The following is a 23717-nucleotide window of genomic DNA, read 5'->3' as shown; positions in this document are numbered from 1 at the left end:
TGTTTACTTCAGTAAAATCTACCTCCCAAAAAAGCTACCCCAGCCAACCCCAGGTCCCCAAAGCAGCACACAGCTCCCTCCCTGTGCGTGCGCACACATACACGCACGCCCGCGCGCACACATACACGCACGCCCGCACACACACACACACACACACACACCCACCCACACACACACCCACACCCACACACACACACACACACAGTCTCTCAGGATGAACATCACATTCAATATCATGGTTCTAATTATCTGCTCTTCAATTAGATAACGAAGCTCAGCTCTTTGTTGATAACAAGGTTTATTTCAACATTCAGGTTAACTGGTTTTTAATCTACTTTAAGCAGACTTGCTGTCAAACAGCTTCTGAAATATATTTCACTCTAAGTGGGGTAGAGGTGATGTAGGAACAATCTCATCTCACTAAAATACATGAACTGTCCTACAGTCACAGATACTGCCTTTAACCTGGTCCCAGTGTTTGAAGGGCGCATGAGGGCAGAGAGGAGGCTGCCAGCCAGAGACTGCTAGTGCACTCCCCTTCGTGTTTGGCCTAAGGGCTCAGGCACACCTACATACTCACTGTGCACTCACGCTGCACTCGTTGGGTGGCTGTCTTCAATGGTTCTCTGGCTAGCGTCTGAGCACCTAGAGATTCTCACTTAATTGGTCTGGGGTGTGGCCTGAATGTGGGCATTTCAAGCATTCTTATGTACGTAGTTGAAGTCCCTGGGTGGTAAAAAAGAACCCAAAGCTGCCTGGCAATCTGCTTTGAAACTGTTCTACTCTGCACACATGGGGTCTTGGGACTGGTTTTTTTATATAGGTAGTTAACAGCGCTAAGCTTGGATTAAATAGTTATGGACTGTAGCTGTTTAGGAAAACATTTCAAGTATTAACTTGCCCTGGTGGTGCAGTTGTTAACAGCTTGGCTGTTAGCCAAAAGGCTGGCCGTTCAAATCCACCAGCAGCTCCTTGGTAACTCTATGGGGCAGTTCTACTCTGTCCTGTAGGGTCGCTGTGAGTCTGAATCGACTCCACAGCAATGGGCCTCTACCTTTAAAGATAATAACAGCACTAAGATGATTCTCCCCCTCTCTCCCTGTCTTCCATCTATTCCTAGAGTAGTAGTTCTCCCAAGTGTGGTCCCGGGACCAGGACCATCAACATCACCTGCAAACGTGTTAGTAATGCAAGCTCTTGGGTTCCACCCTAGACCTACTGAATCAAAAACAGGGTTGGGCCCAACAATGTTTTAACAAGCCCTTCAGCTGATTCTGATGCCTGCTCAAGCTTGAGAACCCACTTGCAGAGGATTGGACCGGAGCTGATGTTCTTTAAATTGAACACAAACACACAGCTTGAGAAAGATGGTCTAGAAGCCTGGAAACCTGCCTTTACCATTCACTTTAGTGTTTTGTGGTTGCTGGCTGACATACCTTCACCTTTCTGAGCCTGTTTTCCATCTGTAAAATGGGTATGATTCTAAAGAGACTTTTTAGGAGAGTAAAATGAGGCCAGGTGTGTGTGGGCAACCCTGCAAACACGAAATGAATTTTACACCCTCACTACTCAAAAAGGAGTCCCTGGGTGGTCCAAACGGTTAAGCGCTCATTACTAGCCAAAAGATTGACAGTTCGAACCCACCCAGAGGCACCTCGGAAGACAGGCCTGGTTATCTTCGTCTGAGAGGTCACACCCTTGAAAACCCTATGAAGCAGTTCTACTCTGCAAACATTGGGGTAGCCATGAGTTGGAATCAACCTGACCGCAACCAACAACTGCTCAAAATGTCCACAGACCAGGAGCATCCACATGACTCCGGACCTTGTTAAATGCATATCCAGGACCCACTGAAGCCTACTGAAATCAGAATCTTCATGGTAAAAAGATCCCCAGTATGAACATTAAAGTTTAAGAAGCACTTTTAGACCTATGGCAACTGAAATGGGAGTAAACTAGGATGATGTAAAAATCCAGAGTAGACATAAAAAGCACTCCCTACTCGCTGCCCTCACGTGTACCTACAAGACCAATGACGGGGAGAGGTGACGTTTATACGAAGCAAATCTGGAGCGAGGTTTTGGACCTTGTCAAAGAGGTTTAAGTAGTTTTATCATTAATACTAGCGACACATGAAAGTTCCACTAAGCTCACCTACGCCCAGATCTTCCTATCCCACAGGCAATGCTGGTAATCATTCCTGGTGTCCATATAACTTCCTTCTACTACAATATAAGATCCTTTCTAACACCAGTACCAGCCCTTGACCCCTTAGTCTACAATCACTCATGGTTAATGAAAACAGCATATGCATACAAGAAATCTGAATACCGAACGGAGGTTAAGAGACAAGCCTCCCTTTACCTCTCGCAATAGAAACACCCCAAACTCCTTAGGGCACTTCCAACCACAGTTCCTTTCGCGCCCCAGACCTCCCAGGTCCCGCCCCGAGAGAAGAGGCTCCGCCCCCGCATTTCCGGATGAGTGGTGACCACGTGGTTGTCGCTAATAACAACTCAGGACTGTTCCCGCCCACTGGCTGAAGCCCGCGAGCGACAATTGACTTCACTAATGGGAACTTTGAAGACGGTCTGAGCGACAGTCAAAATGACCAATTAATATGAGGCAAATGTGAGTCTAAGGCGGGACTCCGAGTACGGAAGCTGCCCCGGGACATGAGGAGAGGAAAGGGAAAAACCCGGTGAAAAGGCTGAAGAGGCAGGTGAGAGCTTGGAAGAGCCTACAGGCGGGAGCATGGTGGGACGAGAGGGGATTCCGGGCTAGAAGGGGTGCGGAAGGCTGGAGGAGAAGGCGACGGGGTCTGGTTGGGCTTGGAGGGAGGGAACACATTTAAATGTCTCTCCTGGATTGGGTAGACACTTAAAGGGGCAGGTGCCCCAAAGAGACGAGACATTTAAAGGAGCAGATACCTAAGATAGGGGAGACACTTGAAGAGACCGGCTTACAATACAGAAGACATTTAAAGGAGTAGGTGCTCGGGAAAACAGGACGTTTTAAGGAGACTAGATCCAGACTTCTCGGACATATTTAAAGGAGCATGGGCTAGGGTTTGAGAACTCGTTTATTAAACTGGCAGGGATAAAGGAGTCGCTTGTCAAGGGACCTGGTGGTGCAGTGGTTAAGCGCTCGGCTGCTAACCAAAAGGTTGGCGGTTCGAACCCACCAGCCACTCCGCAGGGAGAAAGATGTGGCAGTCTGCTTTCGTAAAGATTACAGCCTTGGAAACCCAATGGGGCAGTTCTAGTCTGCCGTCTAGGGTCGCTATGAGTCGGGGTGGACTCGCGGGCAAAGGGTTTGGTTTTTTTGGGTTTTGTCGAGGGCCTGGTTAGAGAAAACTCAAAGGAAGGTGCATTGCGGCTCTCCCCCATTGTCCTTTCTGGCTCCTCCAGGTTCCCTCGGACCAGGACACCCTGTTCCCAGGCAATGGCCCCTAGTGCCCTGTAGACCTGGCGGGACCCCCGTGCTTACGACCCCTATTTCGGGGTCTGGGTGGCTACTGGAGGGCCTTGCAGAGGGGCGGAGAAGGTAGGACCATGGCATCTAGGGCCTCTGAATCTCCCCCCGGGCGCAGCGTGACGGCAGGCATCATCATTGTTGGAGATGAAATCCTCAAGGTGTGTCTGGGCTGGAGGAGGGGGGAGGGCTGGCGTTCTCACGTCATTAGGAGCCTGCCCGACAGCTGCGGAGGGAGGGTGAACCAGGGTGGGAGCCCCCCGGGTGCAGTCGGGTTCTGGGATGAGTCCCACATATTGGAGGAAATGTGACCTTTATTCTCTCAGTTACTTTGTGAAACACTTGTAGCAAGTCCCTACAATTTGCCAAGCTGTGTCGTTAGGGAGTTACCCCTAACTCCATAAATGACAGGGAGTCCAGAGTCTAGAAAGATACAGGTGCATGCATTATTTATTTAAGACTGATATCCAGCCCATTTGGGAAATGATTTAAGGCACCAGCAGTGTGGATAAGTGAGATAGAAGGCAAGTACTAGAAGGGAGGAATCCCTTGTGAACGATCAGGGGAGTCTTCCTAGAGTACATAGCATTAGAGTTAGGCTTTGAAGGATGGTAGGTTCTTGACAAGGAAAAATCAAAATTAAAGATTTAGGACTTCCAGGGAGCAAAGGCATAGAGGTGTGAAAGCAAGAGTCTTTAGTGAACAAAAGTCACGTAGTCCAATTTTACTAGGTAACAGATTCGTAATACTAATATTGACCCCCATTTATTGAGTGCTTAATAGGGCCTGGCAATGTGCTTATTACATCACATGTATAATTTTACTAATCCTCACAACCAAGCTATGAGATTACAGTTTTATTATAAATCTTAATTGTAAAATTGAGGCCCAGAGAGGTTGAGAACCTTGCCCATGGTCACACAGCTAGGAAGTGGTGGAGATGGGATTCCAGCTTGATTCTCTCTTACTCCAGAACACCAAACCATAACTACTAAACCCTCTGTAGAAAAGCAGAAGGAGATGGGACTGGAAAAGAAGATTGGGTACACACCATAGAGGCAGCCTCAAATACTCGGCAAAGGAATTTGAACTTTATTCTGTATACAGTTGGAAACAACAGACAGCTTTTGAGCCCAAGAGTGATGCAATCCCAGTCATGCATTAGGAAGGTTACCCAGGAGGCAGTGGGCAGAGCATTGTGGCTGGAGGCCGGGAACCTAACCAAGAGGCTCTCGCCATTTTCCAGGTGAAAGGTGCCAGGGACCTACTCGGTGGCAGTGGGGACAGAGAGAAGAGAGCAGACAGGGAGAATTTCCGAAGTAGAATTAGCAGGATGAGCACCATGCCTCATCCTGCAAGGGCAGTGAGCAGTACCTGGGGGTGCTGTGGACAGTACCTAGGGATGCCATTAACTGATATGACACAGCCAGGGGTATGGTGAGGCTGGGAGCCAAGGGGCTGAACCTGGGGAGGAAGATCCAGCTTGGTGAGGAAGCGGAGACTAGCTGTCCACATTGTTCGTCAAGTCAATGTCGACTCATGGCAGCGCGCTTGTGTGAAGAGTAGAACTGCTCCACAGTGTTTCCAAGGCTGTGACCTTTTGGAAGCAGATCACCAGGCCTGTCTTCCAAGACACCTCTAGATGGGTTCAAAGCACCAACCCTTCAGCTAGTAGTCCTGCGCTTAACCATTTACACCACCCAGGGACTATAGAATTGAACGTTTAACCCATAAGCATAGATGAGGTCGGAGCCCTGGTGGCACAGTGGTTAAGAACTCGGCTGCTAACCAAAAGGTCAGCAGTTCAAATCCACCAGCCGCTCCTTGGAAACCCAATGGAGCAGTTCTACTCTGTGCTATAGGGTCACTATGAGTCAGAATGGACTGATGGTAATGGGTTTGGTTTATACATGAGCTCAGAGACAAAAGTGCAGAGAGAGAGACCCAAGGTGGCTCACTAAATCCATTCCAAATGGATTTGTCTACTTTTGTATCCAGCCCAGGCTTCTTGGCAGCTTGAGGTGTTGTCCCCCAAAGAGCGGGGCACCCCATCATCAGGCAGCTGTCATGCCCTCCCCCTCTGCCCTCATCCCCACAGCACTGACATTCTCCTCCTCTGCCTGCCTCCCTTCGCTCCAGGGACACACTCAGGACACCAACACCTACTTTCTGTGCCGGACACTGCGCTCCCTGGGGGTCCAGGTGTGCCGAGTCTCTGTTGTACCTGATGAGGTAGCCACCATCGCGGCCGAGGTCACCTCTTTCTCCAGCCAGTTCACCCACGTCCTCACGGCAGGGGGTATCGGCCCCACTCATGATGACGTGACCTTTGAGGCAGTGGCACAGGCCTTTGGGGATGAACTCAAGCCACACCCTGAACTGGAAGCTACCATCAAAGCCCTGGGAGGGGAGGGCCGGGAGAAGATGTCTCTGGTGCCCACATCTGCCCGCCTGCACTACGGCACAGATCCTCACACTGGCCGTCCCTTCAAGTTCCCGCTGGTCTCCGTCCAAAACGTCTACCTCTTCCCAGGCATTCCAGAGCTGCTGCGCCGAGCGCTGGAGGGGCTGAAGGGGCTCTTCCAAAACACCGCTGTTCAGTTCCACTTGCGGGAACTATACGTGGCTGCCGATGAGGCCTCCATCGCCCCCGTCCTGGCCGAGGCCCAGGCCCGCTTTGGATGCAGGCTTGGCCTCGGCTCCTACCCTGACTGGAGCAGCAACTATTACCAGGTGAAAGTGACCCTGGACTCGGAGGAAGAAGAGTCCCTGGAGGAAGGTCTGGCCTACCTGACTGCCCGTCTGCCCCAGGGCTCACTGGTCCCCTATGTGCCCAACGCCGTGGAGCAGGCCAGCGAGGCCGTGTACAGACTCACTGAATCAGGTAGTGGTCTCGTGCAGTGGCAGCAGGAACCAGCCATGGGTGGCACCCTCGGTCTCAGGAATGCAAGGGCTGTTGGGGGCTTCCCATAAATCTGGGGAGGGTGAAAGAGAACCACTGTGGATTCATTCATTCTTCCAAGAAATACTGAGTACCTACTTTTGCCAGCACTGTGCTGGGGGTTGGGATATAGCTTGACAGGACAGGTGTCTGCCCTGCCCTTAAGGGCCATTACCAAAAAAAAAAAAAAAACCAACCAAACCTGTTGCCATCGAGTCGATTCTGACTCATAGTGACCCTATAAAGCAGAGTAGAACTGCCCCGTAGAGTTTCCAAGGAGCGCCTGGTGGATTTGAACTGCTGACCTTTTGGTCAGCAGCTGTGTCACTTAACCACTACACCACCAGGGTTTCCTAAGGGCCTGTAGTTTAATAAAAAAGGTAGACACTAAACAGATCCTCATGCGAGTGATCAAGGGCCCTCCACGGTAGGGAGTTCAGCCTTGATCTGGTGTCGGAGAAGGCTCCTCTGGGCAAGTGACATTTCAGCTGAGGGATGAGGAGGGTTTGGCCTAACCAGGAGGTGAGCAAGAGCAGCAGTGTGAGAGGGGGCCTGAAAGGAAGCAGCACAGGGCTTAGGGGAATGGAAGGGAACCAGGACTCTCAGAGAGAAGGCATCGAGGGCAAGAGTGGGGGTGCGGTGTGGCTGAAGGCAGACAGGTGGACTCTGCGGGGCCTCGTGGGTGACATGAAGGACTTCAGACTTTATGCTAGGAACCTGGGAAGGTATTGGAGGGTTTTAAGCAAGGGCAGCATAGCCCCTGCTCCCCTTTGACGGCCATGTATGTCTTTCTGACGCCCTCTTCTCTGCCTGCCTGGCAGGGTCTCCTCTGGGGCAAAAGGTGGCAGGCGCCCTGCAGATCATTGAGACGGCCCTGGCTCGGTACAGCCTCACCCAACTCTGTGTGGGCTTCAACGGGGGCAAGGACTGCACCGCCCTCCTGCACCTCTTCCACGCAGCCGTGCAGAGGTGAGCCTGCACCCGGGACCCAAGGCCCCTTCCCCTGTTTCCCATCCATGGAAGCAGAGAGTGGCGGGGGGGGGGGAGCCATGGTGACCTCTTAGTTCCATTCCTCCACGATATTTATGGAGCTTCTGACACTTGTCTGGCCCGGGTGTGGGTGTGGAGGCCCCCATCCCTGCCCACTGGGAGATCACAGTCCCGTTGGGGAGGTGTGCTCCCTATTGGAGAGAGGAGAGGTCAGAGCGGGCTCCCCAGGGAAGTGGATTCGGATGGATGAGAAGGACGAGGACGGGGGAGAAGGGGAGGGTGTCCATCCCAGGGCTCCAAGAGAACAGTGTGAGCTTTGAGAGCCTGCTTCCTGCCCATGCAGGCAAGCCTGTGGATCCTTCCCCTCCCCAGGAAATGCCCTGCCGCCCAGGAGCCCCTCCAGATCCTGTATGTCCGCAGCATCTCCCCTTTCCCTGAGCTGGAGCAGTTTCTGCAGGACACCATCAAGAGGTATTGGAGGCCTGGGGGTTTGGGCTCCAAGAGGGGTTTGGCAGGGCCCCCTCCAGACGCCCACCTCTCCTTCCTCAGGTATAACCTGCAGGTGCTGGAGGCACAGGGTGACATGAAGCAGGCCCTGGGTGAGCTGCATGCCCGGCACCCCCAGCTGGAGGCCGTCCTGATGGGCACCCGCCGCACTGACCCCTACTCCTGCAGCCTCCGCCCCTTCAGCCCCACCGACCCAGGCTGGCCTTCGTTCGTGCGCGTCAACCCGCTGCTGGTAACGAGGGAGCAGATGCGCTGCCTTCAGCCTCGGGTTCCCCATCGTCACTGCCACCACTGCACTCTGCCTCCGTGAAGGGGGGACGGTCTGGAGCCTGGGGCTCCGGGGACAAAGGACGGGGTTCCGTTGTCCAAGGGAGGCAGTGCTATTTGTTCATTCAGTCTTTCAATCAATATTTATTGATCCCTGGTGACATAACGGTTAAGCACTCGGCTGCTAACTGAAAGGTTGTTGGTTCAAATCCATCCAACTGCTCCACAGGAGAAAGACCTGGCCGTCTGCTTCTGTAAAATTACAGCCTAGGAAACCCTATGGGGCAGTTCTGCTCTGTCACATGGGGTCACTCTGAGTCACAGTCAGCTCGATGGTACCTGCCAACAACAACTGAATGGCAGGCATTGTGCACTCTACTGTGGACGAAACAGTGACCTAGACCTGTGTTGTCCCATACGATGGTAGCCGCTAGCTATGTTTTTTACACTTAAATAGCTGTGAATACTTAAAATTTCCTTAATAAAACAATACAAACGACTAAAACCCGCTGAACTGTACACTTTAAAAGGGGTGAGTCTTACGGTGTGTGAATTATCTCAATTTTAAAAATTAAATAGAATGAAAAATTCAGTACTTCGGTTGCACTAGCCACATTTCAAGGGCTCAGTGGTCACAGGTGACTCGTGGCGACCACACAGAACATTTCCAGCATTGCAGAAAGTTCTATGAGATAGCTCTGGCTCGGACAGACCACAGCCCCTCCCTGTCCTCCTGGAGCTTACTCTCCAGTGTGGAGGGTGGATTGGAAGTAGAGAGGGGAGGGAATGAAGGCTTTCTCTCTCTCATTGCCTAGCCTACACAGAGCAAGATATACCAGAGAGTCAGACAGCAGTTATACCCTCCCTCATAGGCCAAAGAGCAGAGGAAACCTGGGTGGGCCCCTTCCCAGGGCAGCAGCGGGTAGGGGTGGGAGAGGGGTATCGGGGATTTGTGACGATTCTGTGATCCTCTGACCTCCCAGGATTGGACCTACAGAGACATCTGGGACTTTCTGCGTTCTCTGTTTGTCCCATACTGTATCCTGTACGACCGAGGGTAAGGGAAGAGAAGGGGTGTTGGGGGACGTGAGGGTGCTGGGATGGGGAGAGCCAACCCACCACACACTTGCCCTCCATTCTCCTCCCTCCAGTTACACTTCACTAGGGAGCCGGGAGAACACGGTGCGGAACCCAGCCCTGAAGTACCTGAGCCCAGGAGGCCACCCCGCCTACCGCCCAGCCTACCAGCTGGAAAATGAGGATGAGGAGCGCAACTCCCGAACGTGACTTCCCAACCCTGCCCACTTCAGGAGGGAGGGAGGGTGGCTGGTCTGGGGCGAAACCTGCCAATAAACTGTGCCTCTCACTGTGCCCGTTACTCCAGCTGTGTCTTCCTGCTGTGGGGGCTGGGCAGAGCAGGAGTGGGCCAGACCCTACTCACTCTGCGGGGCCCAGGGTGAGGCCGACTAGGCTGGAAACGAGCTCTCACGGATGGATCTTGATGCCAGCCTCAGTAGCAGCCCGCCAGGGGGCAAGAGCAGAGAGTAATGCCAACTACTGGGAGAAGGGGCCAACAGGCGGGGCCCCCGAGTTATCGAGGCCTGGACTGGAAAAAAGGAAGCTGAGCTGGCCTGGTTGTGGGGGATAAAAGACTGAGTGGGCAGGCCCTCCCTACTGCTAACCCCACCCGGTCCCTGATAGGGGCTGACTCAGCCTATTCCCAGACCCAGAATCTTCCTTTGCTAGCCCCTGGGCCCTTTGTTTGTGTAGTCATGAGGCCTGAGGGGGGTGGGACGATGCTGATAAAAGGCCTGGAGGCAGCTCCCACCCTTCCTCAGCACTGCTGCCCACATGCAGCCCCGGACACAGCCCGTAGCCCAGGCCCTGCCCTTCTCCCTTGGAGGGGTCCTGCGAGATGCTGGGCTCCGAGTGCCTGTCATGAAGACAGGCACAGGGTGGGAGGGCCTGCAGCGGACCCTGAAGGAGGTCGCCTACATCCTCCTCTGCTGCTGGTGTATCAAGGAGCTGCTGGATTAAGGCATGAGAGAGCTGCCTCCTCTCCCCAGCTGGCATCACTCAAGGTGGGCAGAGCTGGGCAAACACAGGAGGTATGGCTACAGCTTCTGTGGCAGAGCCTGCCTCCCAGCTTCCCATTCTTTTCTTTAGCCCCCAGCCCAACTCCCGTCAAGACTCCTGGGGCCAGCCGTGCTTGAACCAAGGATGGGCCACAAACCACGAGTGAAGTGTGGATCCATCTGTCAGACCTGCCTCATCTCTGGGCCTCCTCCGTTCCCGTGGGCAGGAGCTTGGCCTGCTGACAAGGCCCCCAGTAAGAGCTCCTCCCAGCCTGGCACAGCGAGCCCGCCAGCCCAGATGCTTCATCTTAGCGCACCCGCTTAGGACCAGGAATGGGCTGCTCCCTAAGCTCCAGGTCTCTGTTTGAGAATCACTCATCTGTAGATATAATAAATAGGCTTTGAGGTCAAAAGTTTCAAATGTCTGAAAGGCGATCAGAAAAAATCAGCACTAGAAGGGTCTTGCAGCCAGGGTGCAGACCAGGGAGAAGGAGCTTGTCCTGGATAAAAAAGAGTGACAGCCACGTCTCACTGATGCCCGGGTGGGGAGGGAGGGCAGAAAGGCCAGGTTCCTCCCAGACTCTGGGTAGGGAGGGTCCAGCTGGGGTGGGGTCTTCTCTGAGGCCCTGGGTCTTAGCATAGGAACCTGCAGGACCCAGCCCCTTCCCAGAAAAGGACCCTTGCCCTGGTTTGGGCAGCTCCCTGCCTTTCGGGAAAGCACTAAACTGCTGCGAGTCCCAGCTCAGGGAAGAAGTAAGGCCCTGCTCCTCCAGGTCACACAAAGCTGCAGAGAAGGGCACCTGTGTGGCCACACTGGACCCTCAGGCTTCAGCGTGGCTCCATCAGAACACAAACAGCCTCAGCGAGCAGAGTTGACTCCTCACAGCCTCTTGGTGGACACTGACACCTGCTTTCCCTGAATTGTTCCCAGGGGTGGTGGACATCAGCCTTCCTTCCACATCGCCTGGCTGGTGTTCATGGATGTGCCTGCCCACAGCCCCCCACAACCTCAGGGCCAGTCACAGGGCTCATTCACAGTCTCCCTGGGATCCCCATCCAGCATCCCTGGCCCCCTCCCTCACCTGGGGCACTGCCCTGGAGAGGGTGCATGGGGCCCTCAGTCTCCCTCCCTGGGACCAGCTCTTCCTCAGCCTTCTTAGTTAACTCCTTCTTCTCTGGACTGTTTTTGTAAAAGTAATATATACCTAAAGAATTCTGATAGTAAGAAGTAAGTCTCTCTCTCGCACCCACCCCACCCCCAACTCCCCAGCTCTCCCTGGAGGTAACCATGGTTACCAATTTTGTAGAGCTCGCACATATATGGCATCTTCATTCAGTCACTCAACAAATACTATTCAGCATCTACTGTATGCTAGGCTGGGTGCTTTGGAAACAACAGTGAACAAAAAAGATCCTTGCACTCCTGGAGCTTACAGATCTGGAGACAGAAGATATACACTATAAGCACAAAAAAGAAGTATATAGATGTTAGAAGCTCATAGGTGCTATGGAGAAAAGAAAGCTGGGTGGGGTGGAGGCAGGTCATGGAGGACTTGGGCTCTTGCCTCAGGGAAATGAGGAACCACTACAGCGTTTTGAGCCTGATTTGTGATTTAAAAGACTCACACTGGCTGCTGTGTTGAGAACAGACTGTAGGGAAGCAAAGATAGACTGTACGAGACCTACCAGGAGGCAACGGGCACAATCCAGGCCAGAGATGTTAGTGGCTCAGACCAGGGTACAGCAGAAGCAGTGTTGAGAAGTGGCTCTGGATACACTCATTCTTCATAGCTGGGAGCATTCTCCACGTGCTGTTCCACACCTTGCTTTTTTTGCCCCTAATATACCTTGTGCTGGGGTCTACATCAGAGTCTCCCCATTCTTTTTTGACGATGAGCGCAAAGCCATTCCTCTTCAATGTGTCATTCCCAGCATAAGACCATATGATTGTCTGATTCAAAATGGCCAAGACCAGCCCATTTCAGCTCACTAATGCCTAGGATATCGATGTTTATGTGTTCCATTTCATTTTTGTTGACTTCCAATTTTCCTAGATTCATACTTCACACGTTCCACATTCCGATTATTAATGGATGCTTGCAGCTGTTTCTTCTTGAGTTGTGCCACATCAGCAAATGAAGATCCCAAAAGCTTGACTCCATCCATGTCATTAAGATTGACTCTACTTTGAGGAGGCAGCTCTTCCCCAGTCATGTTTTGAGTGCCTTTCAACCTGAGGAGCTCATCTTCTGGCACTATATCAGCCAATGTTCTGCTGCGAATCATAAGGTTTTCACTGGCTAATTTTTTCGGAAGTAGACTGCCAGGTCCTTCTTCCTAGTCTGTCTTAGTCTAGAAGCTCAGCTGAAACCTCTCCACCTTGGGTGACCCTGTTGGTATTTGAATACTGGTGGCATAGCTTCCAGCATCACAACAACACACAAGCTCCAACAGTATGACAAACTGACACATGCGTGGGGGTCTGACCCAAGCGCCTGACCCAAGCCATGGTGTTTTCAAGCACCTCATATGCACGCAAAAGCTGGACAATGGATAAGGAAGACCGGAGAAGAATTGATGCCTTTGAATTACGGTGTTGGCGAATAAAATTGAATGCACCATGGACTGTCAAAAGAGCAAATAAATCTGTCTTGGAAGAAGTACAGCCAGAATGCTCCTTAGAAGCAAGGATGGTGAGACTTCATCTCACATACTTTGGACATGTTATCAGGAGGGATCAGTCCCTGGAGAAGGACATCATGCTTGGTAAAGCAGAGGGTCAGCAAAAAAGAGAAAGACCCTCAACGAGATGGACTGACACAGCGGCTGCAACAATGGGCTCAAGCATAACAACAGTCATGAGGATGACACAGGACTGGGCAGTGTTTTGTTCTATTGTACATGGGGTCGCTGTGAGTTGGAACCAACTCGATGGCACCTAACAACGTTCTTTTTATGGCAGCATATTACTCCAAATCGAGATTACTTCTTATCCCAGGCAGCTCAGTGCCCCTCTTTAAGCATCCACAAAATCTAGGTCAGTGCCCTTACCTGGTCCCTTCAGAGCCCCCAACCCTACCCAGGGCACAGCAGTAAGACGGGTAAGGTCTTGAAGCCAACCAAAGAGAGGAGGTTAGTGATGGGAGTAGACCCGTCTGAATCTAGGGTTCCTTGCCTCAGAACCTGCATGTGGTTGGCCAGCTCCAGCCTTTCCCTGACTCAATCTCTGGCCTTCTGCCTCCCTTTCCTTTCTTAGGGTCCAGTCCTACCAAACTGGGGCACTGCCTGGAGATAGATCCTGTAGTCTGAGGTCTTGGCAGAGGGGCCTTCGCCAAGGAAGGGCATGGGGAGGGAATATCTGGCAAAGACCACTGGGAAAGTGGTGGGTGGAGGAAGGCAGAGCCCAGGATTGTGGCCTGTGGTGGGACTGGTGGTGGGGAACTGCAGGGAGGAGAAAGGAGTAGACACTGCAGTGGCCCCCAAAGAGTGTCAGAACTGGAAAGAAAGGCTTGAAAGTGGAAAGATCCAGGAGAGGGACGGGGAGAATAACAGTACCTCACATACCATCCTAACAGCCCTTTTCACAATACAGAGTGCTTTGAGTCTCACAAAAGTCCACTTCAAAAGTAGGCAAGACAAGGGAAATGATTCCATGGTGATGTGAAGGAACCGCCCTGTAGAGCAGTTATTTAGTGACTGTATTTTTATCTAGCGCTGCTATAACAGAAATACAAGTGGAGGGCTTTAACAAACAGAAATTTATTTTCTCATAGTTAGGAGGCTAGAAGTCCGAATTCAGAGCGCTGGCTCTAGGGGAAGGCTTTCTGTCTCTGTCAGCTCTGGAGGAAGGTCCTTGTCTCTTCAGCTTCTGCTTCTTGGTTCCTTGGAGATCTCCATGTGTCTTGGCATCTGTCGTACCCCATCTCTCCTCTGCTCACTTCCTTCTTTAATCTCTTTTATATCTCAAGAGATTGACTCAAGACACACCCTACACTAATCCTGCCTCATTAACATAACACAGACAATCCATGTTGCATCCACAGGCGTTAATTGTGGATCCAAGTAAAATGAAATCTTTGACAACTTCAATATTTTCTCCATTTATCACGATGCGGCTTATTGGTACAATTGTGAGAATTTTTATTTTCTTTATGTTAAGGTGTAATCCATACTGAAGGCTACAATCTTTGATCTTCATCAGTAAGTACTTCAAGTCCTCTTTGCTTTCAGCCAGCAAGGTTGTATCATCTGCATAACGCAGGTAGTTAATGAATCTTCCTCCAATCCTGATGCCACGTTCTTCTTCATATAGTCCAGCTTCTCGGATTATTTGCTCAGCATACAGATTGAATCAGTATGACGAAAGGATACAACCCTGACACACACCTTTCCTAATTTTAAATCACGCAGTATCCCCTTGTTCTGTTTGAACGCTATGTACAGGTTCCACATGAGCACAATTAAGTATTCTGGAATTCCCACTCTTTGCAATGTTATCCATAATTTGTTAAGATTCACACAGGTGAATGCCTTTGCACAGTCAGTAAAACACAGGTAAACATCTTTCTGGTATTCTCTGCTTTCAGTCAAGATCCATCTGACATCAGCAATGATATCCCTCATTCCACATCCTCTTCTGAATCCAGCTTGAATTTCCGGCAGTTCCCTGTCGATGTACCGCTGCAACTGTTTTTGAATTATCTTCAGCAAAATTTTACTTGCACGTGATATTAACGATATTGTTAGATAATGTCTGCATTCTGTTGGATCACCTTCGTTTGGAATGGGTACAAACATGGATCTCTTCCAGTCGTTGGCCAGGTAGCTGTCTTCCAAATTTCTTGGCATAGATGAGTGAGCGCTTCCAGCGTTGCATCCATTTGTTGGAACATTTCAATTGGTATTCTGTCAACTCCTGAAGCCTTGTTTTTCACCAATGCCTTCAGTGCAGCTTGGACTTCTTCCTTCAGTACCATCAGTTCCTGATCATATGCTACCTCCTGAAATGGCTGAAAGTCAACCAATTATCTTTGGTACAGTGCCTCTGTATATTCCTTCCATCTTCTTTCGATGCTTCCTGTGTCATTCAATTTTTTGCCCATAGAATCTTTCAGTATTGCAACTCGAGGCTTGAATTTTTTCTTCAGTTCTTTCAGCTTGAGTAATGCTGAGTGTGTTCTTCCCTTTTGGTTTTCAAAGTCCAGGTCTTTGCACATTTCATTACAATACTTTACTTTGTCTTCTCGAGCTGCCCTTTGAAATTTTCTGTTCAGCTCTTTTACTCGGTATCATTTATTCCTTTCACTTTAGCTAATCCCCAAATGGGAACATAACCATAGACATAGAGGTTAGGATTTATAACACATATTTTGGGGGGACATAATTCAATCCATAACATTCCACCCTTTGGCCCCCCCAAAATTCATGTCCTTCCCACATACAAAACACATTCACCCCATCACATCATCCCAAAAGCCTTAAATCAACTCCCAGTCCAAAATCGTATCTTCTGGATCATCTGAATCAAATGTTGGTAAGACTTTAGATATGTTTCATCCTGGGGCAAAATCCCTCTTCATCAGTGAACCTGTGAAATGTAGACTACAAGTTATTTGTTTCCAAAATACAATGGTGGAACAGGTACAAGGTAAACATTTCCATTACAAATGGCAGAAATTGGAGGGAAAGAAGGAATAATGGGCACCAAAGCAGTCCAAGACCCAGCAAAACAAACTACATTATCTCTCACGTCTTAAAATAATCCTCTGGTCTCTGAGACCATCTAGGCAATGGCCCTGCTCTCCAGACTCTGGGTGTTGGCCGTGCTCTCTGGATTCTGGTTGGAGGTCCCTTGGCCCTGGGCTTCAGCGCTGCCTGCCAGGACCGCGGAGACGGCAACTCTGCTCCCCTGTCTTTGGGTGGCCCCATTCTCCTAGTCCATCTGAGTGGTGACCCTACCCACTCAGCCCCAGCAGGCCCTGTTCTTCTGCCCCTTGGGCATGGCAGCCCTGCCCTCCTCAGCTTTGGGCAGCAGCCCCATCCCCCTAGCATACCTTAACAGCAGCTCCACACTCCAGAGCCAAATTGGCGAAGATCCAACTCTTTGAAGCCTGGGAGGCCATGGCCCACCCTTTGAGATCCAGGAGACTGAGGCTCCACCCTTTGAAACCAAAATGGTCCTGCTTACCATGCTCCTTCCAACAGTTCTGCTGATCTCTGAGCTGCTCCAGGGATGGTCTTTTTCTTTTCTGGGAGGACAACAGATGTAGCTCCTTTGGCCTGTTCCCTGCCTGTAGAATTCCAAAGGCAGACAGTGTTCTTTCCTTTCGTTCTTTCTCTGTGCCCTTCAGTCTAGGCTGATGGGTTTTCTGCTGTTGTAGTTGATTAGATCCATCAGTCACAGGCTTAATCTCCTTAACAAGAGACTGTGTACAACATCCATGGTGAACATGTCCTTAGCTTGTACAACAGAATTTTCCAAATCTTTAAGTTCTGTTTTCATTTTGCCCAGTTCCTTTTTAAGTCCATCTTTTTCCTCTCACATTTTACTATAAGTTGCAAGGAAAAACCACACAACCCCTTTAAGATCTTGCTTAGAAATCTCATCAGCCAGATACCCAAGTTCATCACTTACAAGTTCTACCTTACACCAAACATTTGAACATAATTCAGACAAGTTCTTTACCACTGCATAAAAAGCATTGCCCTTCCTCCATTGTCCAATCACAAGTTCATCATTTTCTTTTAAAGTCTCACCAGAGGAACATTTAAGGCCCACATTTCTAACAACATTCTATTGCTGGCACCATATGTATTCTCTAAGAGGATACTTTCTCTATAGCTCTCCTCACTTCCTTCTGAGCCCTTACCAGAACTGCCTTTGTTGTCCATAATTCTACCAACAGTCTCTTCAAGGCAATCTAGGCTTTACTATTACTCACTGCTGTCTAGTCGATTCCGACTCATAGCAACCCTATAGGACAGAGTAGAACTGCCCCATAGGGTTTCCAAGGAGTGGCTGGTGGATTCAAACTGCCAATCTTTTGGTTAGCATTGGTTAGCAGCCGAGCTCTTAACCACTGCTCCAGCCTCTACCTATTAACCAATTCCAAAACCACTTCCACATTTTAAGTATCTGTTAGAGCAACACCCCACTTCTGGTACCAAATTTTGTCTTAGTTATCTAGTGCTGCTAAAAGAGAAATACAAGTGGATGGTTACCAAGGAAGGGAGGGTAAATTACTAGATAGATAGAAGACACATGGTATTATTGGTGAAGGGAAAGAAAATACACTATATGGGTAAATCAGAACAACATGTCAAAGGCAAAGGAAAACACTGAAATGAACGCAAGAACAAAGGACAACTGCAGCAATTACTATAACATAGATAATTTACAACAACAATAATTTATGAAGGGATACATAAGTAGATAGGTATGCTAAAGAGGCATGAGAGGGTGTAAGGGAGTGCACCTACCTACAGATATAGGTTAGGTTGTGAATATCTCTACATACATATTTGTAGATGTTGCACGTACACTAATACAGACAATAGAATACACAAGGGACAGAGTCATGGAAACTTCTTATGCACAACCAAACACCTCCTGGGATGAAGATACTAGGCTTGAAGGCTAAAGACCATAGACTCTGGGGACATCTATGTCAACTGGCATAACATAGTACATAAAAACTATGTTCTACATCATACTTTGGTGAGTAGCATCTGGGGTCTTAAAAGCGTGAGAGCAGCCATCTAAGGTACAACTAGCAGTCTCTTCCTGTCCAAAGTAAAGGAGAGTGACAAAAACCAAAGACTCAAGGGAGCAATTAGTCCAAAGGACTAATGAACCACATGCACCACAGAACACGACCCTGAGACCAGAAGAACTAGATGGTACCTGGCTGCCTCTACCTACCAATCTGACCAGTATCATAACAGAGGATTCTGGACAGAGCGGGAGAAAAATGTAGAGCAAAAAGTCAAATTCATAAAAAAAAAAGACCAGACTTACTGGCCTGATAGAGACTGGAGGAACCCCCAAGACTGTGGCCCTAAGACACCCCTCTGGCTTGGAACTGCACCAGCCCCAGAAACCACCCTCCAGCCAAGTGTCTTAGTTATCTAGTGCTGCTGTAACAGAAATACCACAAGTGGAGGGCTTAAACAAACAGAAGTTTATTCTTTCACAGTCTAGCAGGCTAGAAGTCCCAGTTCAGAGCATCAGCTCCAGGAGAAGGCTTTCTCTCTCTGTCAGCTCTGGAGGAAGGTCCTTGTCATCAATCTTCCCCTGGACTAGGAGCTTCTCTGCTTTCGGTGATTCTTTCTTGGTGGTATGAGGTCCCCATGTCTCTCTGCTCGCTTCTCTTTTATATCTCAAAGAGATTGGCTTAAAATGCAATCTAATCTTGTAGATCAAGTCCTGCCTCATTAACATAACTGTCTCTAATCTTGCCTCATTAACATCACAGAGGTAGGATTTACAACACATAGAAAAATCATATCAGATGACAAAATGGTGGACAATCACAAACACTGGGAATCCTGGCCTAGCCAAGTTGATACAATTCAATCCATGACACCAAGCAACAACAATAATAAAGTAGATGGCTTTAACAAACAGAAGTGTATTTTCTTACAGTTTAGGAGGCTAGAAGTCTGAATTCAGGGTGCTGGCTCTAGGGGAAGGCTTTCTCTGTTGGCTCTGGAGAAAGGTCCTTGTCTCTGCAGCTTCTGCTTCCTGTTTCCTTAGAGAGCTCCATGTGTCTTGGCATCTATCCAACCCTATCTCTCCTCTGCTCTTTGCTTGTTTAATCTCTTTTATATCTCAAAAGAGATTGACTTAAGACACACCCTCTACTATTGCTACCTCATTAACATAACAAAGACAACCCATTCCCAAATGGGATTATAACCAGAGGCATTAAAAAAAAAAACCAAAAAACCCAAACCCACTGCCATGCAGTCCAACTTATAGTGACCCCATAGTGTTTCCAAGGCTGTAAATCTCTCCGGAAGCAGACTGCCCATCTTTCTCCCACGGAGCCACTGATGGTTTCGAACTGCAGACCTTTCAGTAGCAGTTGATCACTTTAACCACTGTGCCACCAGGGCTCCTTACCACAGGCATAGAGGTTAGGATTTACAACACCTGTTCTGGGGGGACACAATTCAGTCTATAACAGTGACCCCAGATTTACTGATCTCAAAGTCAAGGCTTCTCCTAATTAGCGTGGCTTCCTCTTCTAAGCTGGTGCTATTCCATTTCCATGCTTTCCCTCTTCCCACCTCAACCCTAATCTCCCTTGTTCTTGGTGCCCTGGCTCATTTGGGGGTCCCAGCTATGCCGTTTTTCACCTAATCCAGGCGAGGCCAGGAGAGAGCAGCCCACAGACACCACCTCTGGTCCACAGTCCTCCACTCCTGTAGAAAGAAAAAGAGATGCGGCAGTTTTCCCTTGCAGTGTTGTCTTCCTAGCTAGAACAAGCTCACGTTTTGAGTGTCTGAATTACTCCCTCTGGAACTCTTTGCGGGGAGGGAAGGGTAGCATGGTACCAAGAGATGAGTAACTCTTCATCTACCCCTCGGCGTTCCGGGGCCCTCTAGTGGCCCTAAGGGGTAGGGGCTGGGTAGGAACGGAGAAGTAGACAAGACCAAGGGCTGGAAGCGACCCCAAGTCTCGATGGATGGCGAGAGGAGAGACGCCTCATAGCCAAAGTTCCCGGCGGATTACGTCGGATATAGGACCCTCGGTGGCGTGCGAGGGGCACATGGGGGGGAGGGGCCACGGTGAAGTGGTCTCAGGAACAGTGCACAATACACGGGATATAATAGTAACAATCTCGGGAGGAATCTACGTTTTCCCAACAACACCGAGAGGCAGGCAGGAAGAGGGGTGGCAGACGTTTCACAGAGGCGCCAGACCACGAGAACCACCTCCCCAACAAGGGCACAGGTTCTTATTTGCATGCCTACTGGCATCTCGTTTGTTTGAGTTACTTCCCCCTCCGTGGGCAGAAATCCCCACTCCCTTTCTCAGTTACTCCCAGCTGAGACACCCTACTCCAGAGTCTTCACCAGCCTCGGGGGCGGTGTAGCCATTCCTCTAGCCATTCTCTGGCCCAAGGGACATCCGTCCCTCAGTACCTCTCCGTCCTTCGCCCTCAGCATTGTTACCTACTCTGCTTCAAAGCAGCAACCCGACCTCAGAGCTGGGTTCGAGGAGCCGGGAGACCTGTGCCGCCTAGTGGCTGGCTGGAGAGCTGCTGAGGGCAGAAAGGTTCTGTTTCGCCCTCCCTGGGACGTGGAGTTTTGGAAAATGTTCCGGAGCTTCCTGTGGCTAAATTTACCTCCCTCCGCCCTGGGGGGCGCAGAGATCCCGGCGGCGATTAACACTGCGCAGCAGCCGGCTCCCGCCCAGAGGCCCGGAATAGGCGCCGAGTTATAAATAGTGCAGCCCGCAGGTGTAGGGGGGAGTCGGCGGGAGGGGGGGTACCCCTGGCAGCCACGGCCCCTTCAGGTGGGTTGGGCGGTCGCGGTGGGGGCGCCGAGGGGCGGCGGGCGGGGGGGCTGCGGTCTGAGCGCCCCCAGCGGTTTCCTGGGCGGCGGGTTTTTTTTCGAGGGAAGCGGAGGCAGCGGCGTTGGTGGGGAGGTAGATGAGAGGTGGGCGCCTAGCGCAGGCTGACGCTCGGCTTCCAGCTCAGCCTCCTATAGTGCGAAACAGGCCCCCAGAGCCACTCACTCAGGTTCCCGCCCAGGCAGAGCCTCTTCTCTCTTCCCCACTAGAAGCCCCCTCTCCCCGACATTCTGCAGGCATCTATCTCCGCAGCAGCTGCCCCTTGGCGCACGTGACCCAGCCTGGGCACCTGGCCGCCACTCCCAAGTCGCTGTCCCAAGCCCCAGGTGTACAGTCCTCCCTAGGAGGGGTTCACTCCCAGACTGGGCTTTCTTTCCCCTCTTCGTGCAAACTCCTGCTCGCCTGCTTTCCCCAAATATTAAGGTCTAGCTGATGGGCTGAAGATTTAAATCCGACCGTGCGGGTCTGGGAAGCTCCCCTATCCCCCAGAGGCCTCTTCAGGCCCACACTTGCCCTCGAGCTCCCAGTTCCAGCCGGGGCCTGATGGCGGGGCGGAGGCGGCGGCAGGCCCCTGGGGCCCAACTGGGGTTTCGTGGGAGGGGGTGGTGGCCCCCAGTCAGCGTTTCTGGGCTGCCGCTGTCTCAGTGGTTTGGCGCGGTAAGAGCTGAGAGTAGGGGGGTAGGCGGGAGTTTTCAAGCCGGGGTTCCCCCCTCCAACTTCTTAGCCGACAGGAGAGTTGTGTGGACCAGATGAAAATGGAACCATGGAAGGGGGTCGCAGAAGAACTAACAGGAGGGTTCAGGACTGTCGGGACTAGAGTGGGGAGTGACAATTCGGCCTCAGAATGATCTACGTTGTGTCCAGCAAGCCGCCAGACGCGACCCCCAGAGATTTGGAGGGGGCAGCCCGGGGCACTGAGCGCCGTTCGATTCTCTGTACCCAAGGATTGGTGCCAAGGCGCCCGCCCTTCTATTGCCTCGGGAAGCCCCGGCTCTGCCCTCCCTGGGCCACTCCCCCCCCCTTTTCCTCGGCCATGCCCCCTCCTTCCCGAAGCAACACCCTCTCCATTTCACTAGTGCATCTGCCACACCTTCCTCGCCCCTGGCACTGCCCTTCCCCAGGCCAGCGCGACCCCGCTGGCTGGTGATGGGAGGAAAAAACCCCGGACTGAACCCCACCCGCTCCGGGCTCTAGCGGACCAGAATCTGTCCGGCGGAGCAGAGGAGAAAACCCGGAGCAGTGACCGGCCTCAGGACCACAGGGGGCAGGGACGCTACGAAAACCCGGAGCGGATTACCCGTTGTGGAGCGCCCCATGACTGCTGCTCCCCCCTTCTTTCTATAGCCCCCCTAATTCTTCAGTGAGATAATGTCTGGGGTGGGGGGCTGTTTGGTTTGGCCTGGTCCCTCAGGGGCGCCTCACACTTTCCGCCCCTGGCTAGGGCGCAGGGCAGCGGCCCCGAGGCTGAGTCACGGCCCGGGAGGGAGACGGAGGGAGGGAGGGACCCGGGCTCCGCCCCTCCCCCTGCGCGGGGATCCCGGGTCAGCCCGGGTGAGAGCTAGGGCCCCTGGCGCCGCCCGTTGTGGTCCAACAGGTTGAGCTGGTGTCCCGCGGAGCCACCTGCTGGAAAGGGGGGGTGCCTTACAGAGGGGGGGAGGGGAAAGCAAGTCCTACCCGGTTCGGCCCCGCCGGCCCGGGAGAGCGGAACCTGGCCCGAGGTAGCCGTATTTGATTCCTTTTGACACCAGTGGGAGGGGCCCTTTGGGGTACGTAGCGCCGCAGGCCCACTTGGAAGCGTCCCTCTCAGGCTACCTTCCTCAGTTAGGGGACGGCACTGAAGTACGTATCTCGCCCCCCCCACCCCATACGCACACATAAACACACATCTTAACACATCCAGGCTCCCCTTTGCCACCTAGGTCTGTGAACGAATCCATGTAAAGACGTCGCTACTTCGCGGAGACTCAGTTTCTCCACTTAGGGAGCAGGAGGGATGAAGGCGGGGACCAGGAGGGTGAACCACCTCCCTCTCGCCTCTCCGCAGGCCCGGCCCCTCCCCTCTGACAATGCCAAGGCCGCAGCGGGCTCCGGCTGGAGCGCAGAGGCTGCTTGCCCCGGGCGCCGTTCCCTCCCCGCGGGGCGCCGTCACGCGTGGGGAGGGACTCAGGGTGCCCGCAGCCTCGACTCCTCCGCTCCCTCGGAGTGGGGAGGGGCGTAGGGGCCGGAGCAGAAGGCCTGTTGGCTCCCCTCCCCCTCCCTCCCGGGGCCCTGACCTGATTATGGCCCCTCACGGGACCCCCTCCCGCAAGACCCTATGTCCTGCCTCACCCCCACCCAGCTTATCCTTAAACTCTCACACCCTTCCCTCCCGAGGTCCTGACCCTACAGAAGCCCCTCTTGAACAGTGGGAGCCCTGGCTGGGGTGCTCGGTTCCCCGGCCAATGCGGACACTGCCCCCTCCTCCTTCCCCTCCTCCAGGTTTCAGGCCAGCCCCTCGGCTCCGCCCCCTCCCTGGCAAAGCGCAAGGCAGGACCCACTGGGGATGGGCGTGTGTTCAGGCCAATGGGCGGACGGGGCGGTGGAGTGCAGGGGGTGGGGCAGAGTAGCGGCGGAGGGCTGGATGGGGGTCGGGGGCGGGGCTCGAGTTAAGGTGGACTGGGAGAGATAGGGGCAGGAGAAGAGCGAGAGAGAAAGGAGGGGGGGAAAGGACCACGGCAGGTGAAGGGAGAAAGAGAGAGAAGGAAAGGAGGGAAAAGAGGAGGGTGGGAAAGGCTCGGAGCGCAAAGTAAGAGCTCAGAGGAAGAGAGTAAAAAAGGAGGAAGGGACCCCATCTGCGCCCTGCAGGGACTGGCTGGACGGAGGGGTTGAAGTTTATGTCCTTATT

General features: G+C 52.0%; 2 protein-coding genes across 2 annotated transcripts; both read left to right on the top strand.

Annotated features, from left to right (window-relative positions):
- Window positions 1-2639: 2639 nt before the first annotated feature.
- Window positions 2640-9550, top strand: FLAD1 (flavin adenine dinucleotide synthetase 1). Its single transcript, XM_012559141.1, has 8 exons — window positions 2640-2722; window positions 3411-3635; window positions 5614-6358; window positions 7237-7384; window positions 7778-7876; window positions 7955-8144; window positions 9163-9236; window positions 9331-9550. The coding sequence occupies exons 2-8, from the start codon at window positions 3555-3557 to the stop codon at window positions 9464-9466; spliced, it is 1473 nt and encodes a 490-aa protein (XP_012414595.1). The 5' UTR covers window positions 2640-2722; window positions 3411-3554; the 3' UTR covers window positions 9467-9550.
- A 401-nt stretch (window positions 9551-9951) lies between these two features.
- Window positions 9952-10734, top strand: LENEP (lens epithelial protein). Its single transcript, XM_023742613.1, is given in 3 exon segments — window positions 9952-9986; window positions 9988-10260; window positions 10346-10734. Coding segments are annotated over 2 exon segments (264 nt in total). The 3' UTR covers window positions 10217-10260; window positions 10346-10734.
- Window positions 10735-23717: the final 12983 nt, after the last annotated feature.

The sequence above is a fragment of the Trichechus manatus genome, unplaced genomic scaffold (genome assembly GCF_000243295.1).
Source record: "Trichechus manatus latirostris isolate Lorelei unplaced genomic scaffold, TriManLat1.0 scaffold00213, whole genome shotgun sequence".
In the NCBI taxonomy this organism is placed as follows: Eukaryota; Metazoa; Chordata; class Mammalia; order Sirenia; family Trichechidae; genus Trichechus; species Trichechus manatus.
Note: the sequence above shows the minus strand (reverse complement) of the source record. Positions and strands in the feature narration are given on the sequence as shown.